This window comes from Mobula hypostoma, chromosome 26, assembly GCF_963921235.1.
Source record: "Mobula hypostoma chromosome 26, sMobHyp1.1, whole genome shotgun sequence".
Lineage (NCBI taxonomy): Eukaryota > Metazoa > Chordata > Chondrichthyes > Myliobatiformes > Myliobatidae > Mobula > Mobula hypostoma.
Genome location: NC_086122.1, coordinates 16,296,135 through 16,311,743, shown reverse-complemented (window position 1 = coordinate 16,311,743; position 15,609 = coordinate 16,296,135). Strand labels below are relative to the sequence as shown.

General features: G+C 40.1%; 1 protein-coding gene across 1 annotated transcript in view; it reads left to right on the top strand.

Moving 5' to 3' along the window:
* Window positions 1-13,293, top strand: part of gnl2 (G protein nucleolar 2) — a 34,283-nt gene extending 20,990 nt beyond the window's left edge. The window contains exons 11-16 of the mRNA XM_063033972.1: window positions 3,547-3,705; window positions 8,508-8,615; window positions 9,935-10,362; window positions 10,800-10,882; window positions 11,787-11,863; window positions 13,128-13,293. Of these exons, the coding sequence (XP_062890042.1) occupies window positions 3,547-3,705; window positions 8,508-8,615; window positions 9,935-10,362; window positions 10,800-10,882; window positions 11,787-11,863; window positions 13,128-13,262 (990 nt within the window). The 3' untranslated portion in view covers window positions 13,263-13,293. The remainder of the gene's footprint in view (window positions 1-3,546; window positions 3,706-8,507; window positions 8,616-9,934; window positions 10,363-10,799; window positions 10,883-11,786; window positions 11,864-13,127) is intronic.
* Window positions 13,294-15,609: the final 2,316 nt, after the last annotated feature.

The following is a 15,609-nucleotide window of genomic DNA, read 5'->3' as shown; positions in this document are numbered from 1 at the left end:
TTAAAAAAGTAATCTTGCTTAAAATAGTAAAAAAATGTGTCATCTTTAATTTTATGCCTTTTGGAAATGGAGTCATATTTTACTCGCTTCGCTATTCCCAGTAACAGAAATTTTGACCAGGGGTGCCCAAACTCTTGCTTTCCACTGTATGTAGAACATTTTCTATTATGAACAATGTGTCATCTGTCATCCATTACATTACCTAATAGTAATAAAATAAATGCCAAAAACAAGAGTATACATTGATTACTTCCATATATGTGACCTATTGTAGATCAGTGGTAGATAAATTAGGAGAATGGTCTTTTCTACCTGGGAATGCAACAGGTCATCTTTTCATTATCCCATTTGAAGTAATACCAAGTTCAAAATGTTCCCTTTTTATATATGGCAGAAAAAAGCTGAACAAAATTACAGCTCTTTAATTAATCATGAATTTCTCGTTACTTGCACTTTACTTTTGAATTGGCCCTGAAGCCCCCAGATTGAAGCTTTGTACGGTTCCAGTCAGCTGGTAAGTTTTTTTGTAAGCACACAAACATGAGAAAATCTGCAGACGCTGGAGATCGGAAGCAGAAAATGCTTAGAGGAACTTGGCAGGCCACGTAGCATCCATGGAAAAGAGTAAACAGGTCCTGATGAAGGGTCTTGGCCTGAAATGTCGACTGTTTACCCTTTTCCATAGGTGCTGCTTGGCCTGCTGAATTCCTCCAGCATTTTGTGTACGTCAGTGTTTTGTAAGTATACTAGTTCTTGCGTTTTCTATATTCTATGGTTCCCACGGCCTGTGTCTCATTGTATCAAATGGATTAATGAAGGTAAAGGATTTGATTTTTGTTAATATTTGATATGGGAGCTCCATTTTCCTTTGTGTTACAGTTCTAGAACTGTCTGTAGCAGTAGAAACTCTTAGTAAAACACTTATCATAACTGATAATATTGGATGTGTATGTTTCAAGTTTTAGTATTTAATATGTACTACATATGTTATTGCGTACCTATAATTGGGGTTTTTCTGCGCGTGCTATACTCTGATTCAGGGAGGTTGAGTGCGTGATTTAAAAATTAAATTTTGGCAAAAGCACTGCTTGGTTTCTTAGCTCAACAGTAAATACACACAAGGTCATTAGTGTGTGGATATATAGAAAGCACGCACTTTGCTCTTGGCACAATATACACAGTCCAACTCTTGGTCTTCATGTGTGGCTTAGCTACTAAGCCCCATGGAAGTGTTTCTACTGACAGGAGGAGTAGGGGTGGCTTACTGGTGCCTTAAAACAGGGGTCCCCAACCTTTTTGCACTGTGGACCGGTTTCATATTGACAATATTCTTGCGAACCGGCCGACTGGGGTGGGGGGGGGGGGTGGGGTGTGCCAACGGACAAGAGTAGCTGTCAAATACGCTGGGTTTACCCAAAAAGACTACAATGACCATGAAGCCTTGCACGGGCACCAGTGCGCATGTGAAACTTGCGCATGCGTGTACGATTTTTTTCTACAAATCGTTTTCGGCGATTCTGTTCTTGGGGGGGTGTTAATCACGACCGTAATATAGATGATAATCAGCTAATACACTCAGTTTCATTTCTAAAAGGGGTTATCTAACGAATTTAATATTAAACACACAGCGCACATTTTCCTCGCATGAATATAGTGATAAGTCAATTATCAAAGGAGCTTGAAGTAAATGTTGAACGAACTTCCAGTAGAAGTAGTAGAGGCAGGTTCGATATTATCATTTAAAGAAAAATTGGATAGGTATATGGACAGGAAAGGAATGGAGGGTTATGGGCTGAGTGCAGGTCAGTGGGACTAGGTGAGAGTAGCGTTCAGCACAGACTAGAAGGGCAGAGATGGCCTGTTTCCATGCTGTAATTGTTATATAGTTATATAAGTCAATAGCATCATAACATTTTAAGTATCTTTTGGATATTAAACACGCAGCACATATTTTCTCCGTATGAACATATAAAATCATTGCAACACACCAATATCGCTGAATCAGTGGGAGCCCTGGGATTGTTTTTCTGCAACAAGACGGTCCTATTGAAGGGTGACGAGAGACAGCGACACTCGAACGGGGTTCCTTATGCCCAGTCTATTCCGCAATTTAGTTTTCGTTGCATTCATTGCAGAGATATGTTGGAAATGGAAGCAACGTTTTCAGTGTTTTCGTGGCTATCTCACGATATTCAGTCTTGACTTTGATCCAGAATGCCGGCAGAGATGTTATGTCAAACATACTTTCCAGCCTGCCGTCATTTGCAAGCTCGAGGAGTCGATCTCCTTCCCGCGCTGACATGGATGACGCGCGGGTAATGACCTCGCATGCGTAATGGCTCAACAGTGGGCGTGACAGGGAATGAGGAAAGGTGCAGCTGACTCATATCACCAAAGCATATCGTTTCCTCGCGGCCCGGTGGTTGGGGACCGCTGCCTTAAAACCAGTCAGTTTGGGCTGATGGGGTTCATCTGCCATGGTTGGCAGCGCATCGAAAAGGAAAACTCTGATCTGAAACCTCTGCTGCCTTGTAGCTATACCCACTCATGGGAAAGGCTTTGGGAGTAAACCCCCCCCCCCCCCGCCAAAGGAAGAATCCAGAGCTGGAGTCCCAAAGGCAGTTTTATTGTTCAACGCTGACTGACAACTCCTACAAAGCCACCAGTGCCAAACTATTGATCTCTGCTATTCCTTTGGATTCGTCAGCTGTGTGGAGAGGGGAAGCCTGCTACATGGACAACATGGATCCCAGCCATTGGAGGGTCTCAAATAAGCAGAGTCTGTGTATATTCTTCAAATATTTCACATATTGTGGCTGTATGTGCTATTGCTACATGTCATCTGAAGGAAGACTATTAGCCCTTCCTGTACACCACACATAAAATCTGCTGTCTTATCTGGAGCGATTTGTGTCCAGTAAATGTCCATTGTTTACCTACAGCACATCGTATGGATATGAACATTAATGGTAAATTTGCTTTTGCTTTAGTTTTGTCGTTGTTTATCAAACTGGTTAGATTTCAGTCTCCTGTATAGCTGCCTGATAATAAGGTAGTAATGCCGAAGTAGTGATCTTTTGCATTGTACTGCTGCCACTCAAACACTTTTCATGACATATGGCAGTGATATTAAACCTAATTACTGAATGTCAGATTCTGGAAGTTTTTCTAGACGTAGTACAACAGAATGAAATACATATTCTTATAAACAAGTTTAAATTAGGTCAGCTGAGTAATTAAATGCAATCATTTCTCATCTGACCCTTGTTGATACAATAATTTCTAATTGCTTAAAGTCATCAGCTTTGTACTACACTGTATTTGGTGGTGAAAGCTTTGATACATGGTTTATACTGTTCTGCAGATTACTGGCTGCCAGCTATTTATATAATCAATATGAATTTATTCAGGAGTAGGTTGCAGTTGATTACCAACGTTTTCTGAGTTTTCCATTTTGATCCTCTTTGAAACCAAGAGCAATCCAATATGGATGATTTTAAAAGGCTCAGCTGGTAAAAGTGATTTCTTTATCTATTTCCTTTACAGGTTCAAGTTGAGAAAATCAAAAGTCCCGAAGATCATATTGCTGCCGTGTTGGAAAGAGCTAAAGCAGAATATATCAGCAGGACCTACAAAATAGATTGCTGGAGCGATCCAGTTGATTTCTTAGAGAAGCTGGCGTTCAGAACTGGAAAGCTTTTGAAGGTGACATTCATTACAGCATTGGATTACAATACAGTATTTAATTACAATATCTCTGTTTGAAATGTACTGAAAGTAAACTGTTTTCAAAATTTATTTCCAGAATGCACTTTACGATACCCAGCTTAAAATATTGGTTCAGAAGATGTCAGTCTTTCTAGAGTAGGAGAGAATTTGAAAATTGTGTCCTGTATAATTGAATAAATAACCAAAGGTTATTGCTATTACATAACTTAATTAGCATAGAAAAGTAACTGATGTATATCTAAACTGTGAGAAATGGTGCAACAATAATAAGCATAAGAGCAGAATTAGGCCATTCTGTCCATCGAGTATGCTCTGCCATTCAATCATGGCTGATTTATTATGCTTCTCAACATCAATCTCCTGCCTTCTCCACATAACCTTTGCTGCCTTTATTACGCAAAAACCTGTCAAACTCTGCTTTATATATACTCAAAGTCTTGACCTTCATCCACACTGTGGCAATGAATTCCACAGATTCACTCCCCACTGGCTTAAAAAGAAAATTCCTTATCATCTGTGTTCTAAATGGGCATCCCTCTTTTCTGAGACTGTGCCCTCTGGTCCTTCACTCCCTTACAGTAGGAAACACCCCCTCCACATCCACTCTATCTAGACCTTTTGGTGTGCGATAGGTTTCATTCTTCTAAACTCCAGAGCCACCAAAAGCTCCTCATACGTCAACCCTTACATTCCTGGAATAATTTTTGTGAACCTCGTCTGGGCCCATTTCAATGCCAGCACACCTTTTTTTAGATAAGGGGCCCAAAGCTGCTCACAGTACTCTGACCAGTGCTTTATAAAGCCTCAGTATAGCATCCTTGTTTTTATATTCTAGTCCTTTCAAAGTGAATGCAAATATTGCATTTGCCTTCCTCACAGACGACCCAACCTGTAAGTTAACCTTTAGGGAATCCTGCACGTGGACACCCAAATCCCTTTGCAGCTCTGATTTTTGAATTTCCTCCCCCACAAAGAAATTAGTCTGCGCCTTTATTCCTTCTACCGAAATACATGACCATACACTTCCCTACACTAGATTCCATCTGCTGTTTCTTTGCCTATTTTCCCCAGTCTGTCGTAAGTCTTTCTGCAGACTCCCTGCTTCCTCAACTCTACCTTTCCCTTCCACCTCTCCTTGTATTATCTGAAACTTAGCCACAAAGCCATGAATCCTGTCAACAAATCATTGATATGTGATGTGACAAGAAGCAGTTTCCAACACTGAAACCCTGAAGAGCACTTCTCGTCACTGGCGGCCAACAAGAAAGGCTCCCTTTATTTTTATTCTTTGCCTCCTGCCAGTCAGCCAATTTTCCATCCTTACTAGCATCTTTCCTGTAATACCACGTGCTCTTATCTTGGTAAGTACCCTCATGTGCGTGACCGTATCAAAGGCCTTTTGAAAATCCAAGTAAACAACTTCCACTGACTCCTTTGTCTATGCTGCTTGTTTTTCTCCTCAAAGAATTTCAACAGATTGGTCTGACAAGTTTTTCCCTTAATGATTAATAATTCCCATTTATATGGCACCTTTTTATAGTTTAAAGAAAACTCACTGGACCGAAAATTTGACAAGAAGCCCAGGAAAAGGAGTTGCAGCTTTGCAAACATGTAGCTTGAAGAGCTGTGTAAGAGTTACTTCACACAACAGATGTTCTCCAGCTGCCTTGTATGGTCTGTCAAAAGGATTTGAAAGAGGAAAAATTAATTTAAAAATTAACTGCATGGCAACATCCGTCACTATCCCACAGCAGTCAGGATGCAATTTCAACTCTTAGCCACAAGTGATTTTGCAAATGCTGGAAATCTTGAGCAATACACAAAATGCTGGAGGAACTTAGCAGGTCAGGCAGCATCTGTGGAGGAGATGGCCAACTTTGTGGGATGAGACTCTAAATCAGGAGTGGAAATGAAGAGGCCAGGAGCCAGAAAGTATTCAAGTCTTGTTATTTTTCCTTTACTGTCTGACAGTACTAATTGATAGTTATACCATTTGTCTCCTGTTGTGACTTACAGTTACATAAGTTTATGATCTTGACTATTAGTCGAGACAGACTAAGAACAGAGAAAGAATACAAAACATTGTCTCTGCAGTACTGTGCAAAAGTCTTAGGCACATATATAAGCAACACACATCAAAGTTGCTGGTGAACGCAGCAGGCCAGGCAGCATCTCTAGGAAGAGGTACAGTCGACGTTTCAGGCCGAGACCCTTCGTCAGGACTAACTGAAGGAAGTTAGTAAGAGATTTGAAAGTGGGAGGGGGAGGGGGAGATCCAAAATGATAGGAGAAGACAGGAGGGGGAGGGATGGACCCAAGAGCTGGACAGGTGATTGGCAAAGGGGATATGAGAGGATCATGGGACAGGAGGTCCGGGGAGAAAGACAAGTGGGGGGGGGGACCCAGAGGATGGGCAAGGGGTATAGTCAGAGGGACAGAGGGAGAAAAAGGAGAGTGAGAGAAAGAATGTGTGTATAAAAATAAATAACGCATGGGGTACGAGGGGGAGGTGGGGCATTAGCGGAAGTTAGAGAAGTCGATGTTCATGCCATCAGGTTGGAGGCTACCCAGACAGAATATAAGGTGTTGTTCCTCCAACCTGAGTGTGGCTTTCATCTTTACAGTAGAGGAGGCTGTGGATAGACATGTCAGAATGGGAATGGGATGTGGAATTAAAATGTGTGGCCACTGAGAGATCCTGCTTTCTCTGGTGGACAGAGCGTAGGTGTTCAGCAAAGCGGTCTCCCAGTCTGCTTTACTCCAGTTGGCTTTAGACACATATATATATATATATTGCTAGGGTGCCTAAGAATTTTGCACAGTACTGTATATTGTGTCCTCTCAGTTACCAAATAATACTACTATTTAGCTAATACAAAGCTAAGTATTGTTTTTTTTTTTCCCAACCACCTTTCTATCTTAACCAATGTATCATACTATACAAAAGTATTTAGCTGGCCAGTGGTGTGTATCCGCACCGGACTGCAAGCGGTATGGTCCCGGGTTCGACTCCGACTGGCACTTTGCACACTTTCCATCCGTGCCAGGTTGAGTGTCAAGCTAGCAACTCGGCCTCATTTAAAAACTGATAAAGTGGCTCTCTGATACGCCACAAGACATGGAAAGGGGCAACAAGAACAAAAGTCTTGGGTACCCCAGCTTTATAAACAGTATGTATAGAGTACTGTACCTTTAGCATAACAGGTTGCTTGACTGCTGTTTCTGTTCATGAAACTTCTGGGACCATACAAACAAAGAAATATTTGCATTTATGTTAAGCCTCATTACACCCTTTAAATGCCCTGATCTATGTTTAGTGGATTGTAATAATGAGAACCAGTATTAGATGTGACTGTCATTTTTCCACAAGCAGCTGTCGAGAATGGGCATAGAAATGTAGATTTTGGAATGTGATTGATTCGGGCTTTTTCATCTCTAAAAGAACACTATACACTTAAATTCTAGTTTCAACATTAAACTGTGCAAAGAGATTCAGACCTGGTTTGATGCATCACTTCATCAGTACTTTTGAAACTTTATCCCATGGTATGTTCCATTGGCCTGAAACTTGCTGATGGTTAGCTGATTACACCTCAGTGCATACATGGCAAAATGTTGGAAGTCTAAGACTTCCTGAAGTCGAAACCCAGCATGGTGTTGAATCTTGCCGATCTTGATATAGTTCTCAGATGTAAAGATAAAGATGGTTGATGAGGGAAATGAAGACACTGATTTGTTTGAACTTCCAAAAGATCATTTATGACTGGAGGAGAATACACTGTGCAATTCTTCAGTTATTGATGGTAGGGCAGCTGCTTTTCCAAATATGCTTTGATGAATTGGGCTAGGATGTATCAGGCATTACCTCCAAATGTGCAAATATGAGGGATAGTACAAGAAGTTATAGTGGAATTTGCAAATGAAACAATGGTGAAAAATGATTTCGGTGGGAAGCATGAGGAGAGGCAGTATAAATTGAGAAGTACAGGAACAGATCTTTGGGTATTTGTACAAAGTTTGATTAAAGTGGTATCACAGGTTGGAAATGCGATCCAGCACCTTGTTATGGTGACATCTAGTGCCAGTGGATCTAACACAAGTCTGTTATGTACCACTCCACTCCTGGATGCCACTGAACACTGGTGAGGATCAGTGATCAAAGAAACATGGATCTAAATGTACTTCATATCTGACACTGTGTTTATACTAGCGAGCTCATACTTACAAACTGCAGCTCCATTCATTTAAATGAGAGATTTGCTAGCTATATATCTTCTACTTTGTAAAACACATTTCCATTCTACCTTAATTTTCTCCTATTTAAACTACTAAATAACTGAATTAAATTTAAGTGTTTATTCAGTACATTGTACATTTACATATAGAATTTACTGAAGTGCAATTCCTCGTGGTTTCTTTGATTGAGTTCTGTTGTTTGGAATTTGAATGAAATAACTCACCTATTGCTATTCCAAGTCTTTACAACAATTTACAAAGGAGTGATGATTGATTTCCTTGTACAAGATAGTGAAGTGCCTATTGTTCATTTTAAAACTTGGGGCAGAAGAACTTGGTTTTAAAAAAATATAAAATAAAAATGTGAAACAACAGCATCTGTAAGATGTTACCTTACAGCTCAGTTGTTGTTTGAAGTTGGCCTTAGAAACCTTTGAAAGTGCAGTACAGTTACAGATTTCTGAGATTCGTAAATCAGTATGAGTCGGTGCTCCTTTGTCATTTGTTTATTTCCGATTTAACCACCTGTTACTGTTTTCCAGGGTGGAGAACCTGACATACAAACTGTGGCCAAAATGGTTTTGAATGATTGGCAAAGAGGGCGAATACCTTTTTATGTTAAACCACCAGATGCTGAGGGCGACTCTCAGGTAATGATTTTTTGTTTAGCACATTGTAACTCCTGGTTATTTGAGTTACTGTCGCCTTCCTGCCAGCTTGAACCATTCTGGCCATTCTCCTCTGAACTCTACCCACAGAACTGCTGCACAATGGATGTATTTTTGTTTTTCACACTATTTTCTGTAAGCTCTTAGACAGTTGTACATGAAATCCCAGGGGATCAGCAGTTTCTGAGATACTTGAACCACCCTGTCTGGCACCAACAATCATTCGAAGTACAAGGTCACTTAGATCACATTTCTTCCCCATTCTGATGTTTGGTCTGAACCTTTTGACCATGTATGGACACTTTTATGCATTGAGTTACTGTCGCATGCTTGGCTGATTAGATATTTTCATTAACAGCCAGGTGTACTAGTGTCCCTAATAAAGTGGCCACTGAGTGTATATGCAGGAGATGACAGAGTTAATAAATGCAACTTTTCCATACTGGATTGTCATAATCAGATGCGCCAAGGATTTGATGATGGAGGGGAAGAGCTGTTCCTAAAACGTGTCTTCAGCCTCCTGTAACTCATCTCTGATGTTAGCAGTGAGAAGTGGGGAAGTCCTGCATAGTGGGAGTTCTTAATGATGGATGCCACCATTTTGAACATGTGGTTGGTGGGGAGGTTACTGCCCATGATGGAGCTGGCAACCCTCTGCACGATTAGAGATTACAGCCCTCTGGAGCTTTCTCTGATCTTGTGCAGTGGTCCCTCCATAAAGACAAATTCTATTTCTCCAGATGTAAACATAACGTATGTGTCCCTAAGGAAGAACAACGTATTCCTGAACAGAAACAACTTACTACACCTAGCCTTTTAATTAAGGCGGATGCAAGTTTTAACTGGTTGCCCTGGCATCCTAGACTTGTGCCATTGTGGGCACCACGTGGGCAGAAACAAACACAGCAAGAGTGAATTGTGCATTGTGTACTGATTGACCTCACAATTCGTATCCAATATCCTGCCTGCACATGCACATTGTACGCCTGGGGAACCTTTGGATAGAGTTTACAGAAATACACACTCTTACAATCACCCTTTTTGGGTTTTAGATAAAATTCATTTGGGTAGCATGTAAAAATACTGAGCTATGCAATAGAAGTGGAAACTAGTATTGTTAATTGGACTGCTTTTGACTTTAAATAGTTTTCATTGGTCATGGCCTATTTCAATGTTAATTGTTATGTGGAAAAATCACTTGTTATATTTGGAGGACATTTTTTGATTACTTGATCACATGAGGCTCAAAATTATGCACAAGGCCTGGTTTCTTCAATAGATTTCACTTCTGTGTTTTCCAGCCATTAGCTGTGTTAAAAGTGGAAAAGGAGCCAAATAAATCTGATCAAGTGGAAGAGTTGTCAGAAACAGTGATTGTTGAAAAAGAACAGGAGAAAGCTGAAAATCCAATAGTACCACAAATCGTTGCACACGTAAGGCAAAACTTTGGGAAAATCAACGTGGCGCCTGAATTTTCTGAGGCGGACCTTCTACCTGTGAACATTTCTGAAGATGAAGACGACATTTTGGTTGAAGAAGAGGAGGAAGAGCTGGGTAACGAAGATAGTGATGGGAAAGAATCAACTGGTGCTGAACTAAATAAACTTCAGGAGAATAATCACCAATATGTGGACAAGCCAAAACAGACACTGCGGGATTTGGATGAAAAGATTGCAAAATACAAAAAGTTCTTGGATAAAGCAAAAGCAAAGAGATTCTCAGCTATAAGGTAAATTTCTCATTTTGCCCCCCTCTTCCTCCCCCCCCCCCCCCCCCGGTCAGCAAACATGTGCAGGAAATTGTTTCATGTTAGCTTTTTACTACAGTTAACATTATCACTCAAACAGTTCTACCATGGTCAACGGCTTCGAGGTTTCTAACAGTGACTACTTGGGCCAAAGATTCTGTTTCCATGTTGTATGTCCTGATATCTGATTCTATGACCAACTTGGATGAAATTTAAAATGGATGTTATTGGAGGTTACACCTACATCATTCAGCAATTTAATTGAAATTAAAATGTGACATCCTGGTTCCATATTGTCTGTAGAAGTATTTACTTATTCTGTGGAATACTATTTTCGCAATATGCAAGACAAGATTTTCACTGCATCTTGGCACATATGACAGTAATAATAAACCAAAGCCAATTTTTTAATGTTTTAGGATTCCTAAGGGACTTACCACAAAATTACTCACACAAACAAGTCAAAAGACATCTGATGAGACACAGGAATCTACAGAAAATGGTAAGTAAAGACCTTGTTTTTGTGAAAATAAAGCACTGGCAAAAATCTTTAAAACAATCAAAATAGATTAATATAGATTTGTGTTTGGAAATTTTCTATTTAAGTTGCATTTCTGGAGACATTACTTTCAGTTGTGTTCTTCATTTTAGTTTCAATGATTACATCAGAAAAGGTAATGTTGGAAGTGTACATAAGGTGCATATGAACAGCACAGATAGAAGGGAGAAGGGTCCGTGTGCCATTATGGAGCTGGGAGGTGGCAGAAATGGTTGGGTTATGTTGAATCGCAGACAGGAGAAATGGGATGATGGACTAAGGAGTTCTGGGTAGAGTTAACAAAAGGAATAGGGTCAGGAAAAAGGGGGAGTGGTAGCATGAGGGGCAAGGGAAATGGACAGGGAAACTTGTGGAAGATCTAGCCTGGAAAGTTTTGGGTAACTCACTGCCTGGCGTGGGTCTGCTAACATCAGGATTCTAATGCCAAAGCAGGCCTCATCCCCTCATTCTGTGAAGTTCACAAATGCTTTCTTTGTATTTTTTTAATTTGTGTTGCACAAATGTATTTAAAACATTGTGCACCATTAAACTCCACTGTACATGCCTAGTGGTGTTTGTTTGCTGCTACTTTGAAGACTATACAGTATTGAGCACAGCACAGATGGTTTGAATGGTAAGAGTGATGCTGCTAGCTATTTTAAATTCACATTGCATGGGTGTATCACCAACTGTGGATTCCAATATACGATGTTTTAAATGGTTTCCTTGCACGTTTTGAATTGGTTTGTGAAATTGGTGTCAATTATGTGAAAGATAGTTACCTTATACAGAGAAATCCAGCTCCTTTTCATTTTCTTTATTTCAAAAAATTGCTGTGTCTTTAAAGCTACCGTTCAACTTTCTACAGGTGGTAGAAGAAGAAAAAGAAAAGCTCAAAATGAATCAGAGGATGAAGAACCTGCTCCCAAACTTTCATCCAAAGAGGCAAGTTTTTTCCTGCATGTAACTCTTTATTGAATATGGTTGTGCAGCAAGGTAACGGCTCCTAAAGAACCTTCCATGGGAGAAAAAACTTGCCCGGGATAAAAATTCTTAATTTACATGACATAGATACGGTAACTCAAAGAGTTTGTTTTAAAAAAATTGAGAATTCTGATTAATTTAAGACAATTTCAAGTTGTATACGAAGCTGTTATAAATGTAATCTTTTGTGATCAGATTAACCGAATGGTTTGAGCTTGCTTATACACCAAATTGAGAGAGTTAATTATCAAGGGAATGCAAACAAAATGCCAGCTGATATTAGTAAGTGTGTAGAATGGACATGTAACAATTAATGATTGCCTATGCAATTGATGTATTTTAGTGCAAAGACTTGAATAATGAAAGTCCAATTAAGATTAAATTTCTCATTACAAATAAGGAAGCATTCAGTCCATCAAGTCAATGTTGGCTTCAAAGATCTATCTCATCAATCCGGTTTCATATAATATCAAGAAAGGTTTTTTTCTTTGCCCCCTGCAAAATATATACTGAAGATATCTGGGGTTATAGATATGCAATTCGTTAAAAGTAGTGTTCTGGTTCTTTAAGGTGAGCATTTTAATTTTAAGTTTAAAGCCAAACACAATTCGTTTCTGAAGGGGTGTAGTGCATAGGTCTGGAATTTATTTAAGCAGTACAGTAATGTGACAAACATTTTTCAGAGTGCTGTAGTATTTTCCATTACTTTGAAATGGATGTTGAGAGCAGGGAAAAAAAACAAAATGTCAACTCTGTATGGGGAGCTGAGAGTTACAACCTTCAGAAAAGATTGAATCATCTGAAGCCGTTTTCTTCTGGGTAAGAGAAGGCTGAGTGGTAACATTAGGACAAATGATGAAAGTATTCCACTTGTAAGAAGAGTTTTTGAAAAGTTTAAATTTAAAACTACAGTTGTGAACTTGAGAAATTTCGTACCCAAAGGGCATTGAGAATATTGGAATATCAGAAGGAAAAGCTAATGTGAATAGCAAAGGAGCATTTAGACTCCAGATAAATGCATGAGGGAGAAAGAAATGCCTTTAAGGTAAATGAAGAGGGATGATGTACCCTCTCCACTGACCTCTACGTTCACATCATCTGAGACATTTGAACTGCACATTATAAGCTCTGCCAATTCTAACTAGGCAGCAGAGCCGATGGCGTGTGAATTGTGTTTTATCAGAAACTTTCATCTCATTGAATTCTTGTGACTTTATATTTGCAGAGGCGAAGGCTGGACCGTTTGCAGCGCTCAAAGAAGGTTGGCGTCCGGTATTATGAAACACACAATGTCAAGAACAAAAATAAAAACAAAAAGAGCCCTGCATCCAAATCACAGAAATGTAAAAAGAAACGATAACTTTGAAATAAAGAGACTTTCTCTTTTTAAATGAATAGCACAATTATTTTTTTACAAGTTCTGAGATTTTTTAAAATATATAATGGTCATTCAATGCAGGAAGGAATGGCTGTATTGAATTTTAATTTAAGTATAATGACTTTTTGGTGCTTGGTTTTGAATTTGGGAATGACTAAAGCAAAAATTAGAAAATTTTATATAATCTAGGCATGAGTGAGATAACATTTGAGGAGTTAATAAAGCAAGGGAATATACAGTAAGTGTGCTATCCTGAGGTATGTGAAGGTGAAAAGACAAATAGGTAAGGCAGTTTAAAATGCAAATAAAATGCATTTATATACTAACTGGGACATGGAATGGCAGAACAGTAATGATTTGCTAATACTGTGTACTTATTAGGCCACAGCTTCAACAATGTGTTAAGTTCTGGCCGCTGCATCAGAAAAGATTGAAGTGCAGAGGAAATTTACAAGGATGTTGCCAGGACAATTTTTTTTTAATTATCCATGAGACAATAGGCCTTGATTATTTTCTTTGTAAAGAGGCTTAATTGTGGGACCCAGACTAGACTAATTGCCCTTGCCAGAGGTACCAAAAGCAGTCAAAAGTGCTTTTCAGATAATCCCTGCCACACAGCCTTTAATGGCGCAAAGTTCTATTATGGTAAGTGAGGCTAGTCAAGTAACGACCATTTCACAGTTGATTCATACCACTTTGGAAATTTGTCTGGGCACATCCAGACAAGAGGTACACACCCTGCTGGAGTACTGCGGAGGATGTTTGTCCATGTCATCCAGGAGGGAAACTTGGGGAATTGCCACTGGAAACTGTTTCCAGTGCTGGACTGAAATCCCACAAGGACAAGTTGTACACCTGACTCCACACCGAATCAGCCAGACTCCGAAAGTCCTGACCATTACCCGCACTTTCTCGCCTTTCCTCTGGCGGCAGCACTCCCCACCTCCACTGGGTCTTCACCACCAGCCCTTTCTTCTGACCTGGCTTCAGTCACACTTTGTGAAGGACTTATAACCATGTAGCACAATTTCTGTGTACAAATATATATGTTTTGAGCTGAAGTTGAGCACTCAGACCATGTTTGCTCCATTCAATGAGCTTGTGACTGACCTGATTTGTATTCCCACCTATAGCCCAGTGAGAGTTCGGGGAGCTGGGTTATGCACAATAGGCAGCGATTTAAACAGAGAGGAGAAATGGGTTAAAAATTCTATATCTGAATGCACGAAGTGTCAGAAATAAGGCGGATGAGCTTGAAGTTCAGGTGCGAATGGGTAACCATGATGTTGGGATAACGGAGACATGGCTGCAGGGGGATCAGACCTGGGAATTGAATGTACAAGGGTATATGTGCTATCGAAGGGACAGAAAGGTGGGCAGAGGGAGTGGGGTGGCCCTGATGGTGAGGAATGAGATTCAGTCCCTTGCAAGGGGGGACATAGAATCAGGAGAAGTAGAGTCAGTGTGGATAGAACTGAGGAACAGTAGGGGCAAAAAGACCTTAATAGGTGTTATCTACAGGCCCCCAAACAGTGGCATGGATATTGGGTGCAAGTTGAGTAGGGAGTTAACAATGGCATGTGGCAAAGGAAATGTTGCAAGTAGTTATGGGGGATTTCAACATGCAGGTGAACTGGGAAAATCAGGTTGGTACTGGACCCCAGGATAGGGAGTTTGTAGAGTGTCTACGGGATGCATTTTTGGAGCAGCTTGTACGAGAGCCAACCAGGGACAAGGCTATTCTGGATTTAGTGTTGTGCAATGAACCGGATTTGATAAGTGATCTTGAAGTAAAGGAGCCATTAGGTGGTAGTGACCATAATATGATAAGTTTTTATCTGCAAGTTGAGAGGGATAAGGGGCAGATCAGAAGTGTCAGTATTGCAGTTGAACAAAGGAGACTATGGAGCCATGAGGGAGGAGCTGGCCAAAGTTGACTGGTCGGATATCCTAGCAGAAAAGACAGTGGAACAGCAATGGCAGGTATTCTTGGGAATAATGCACAAGGTGCAAAATCAGTTCATCCCCCAGAGAAGGAAGGATTCAAAGGGGGGAAAGTGGCCACAATGATTGACAAAGGAAGTCAGAGATAGCATAGCATTAAAAAAGTATAACAGAGCTAAGGTGAGTGGGAAGACGAATGATTGGGAAATTTTTAAGGAGCAACAGAACTTAACTAAAAAGGCAATACGGGGAGAAAAAAATGAGGTATGAATGCAAGCTAGCTAGGAATATAAAGGAGGATAGCAAAAGTTTTTTTAGGTATGTGAAGAGAAGGAAGATAGGAACAATGTTGGGCCCTTGAAGAATGAATTGGGAGAAATTGTTA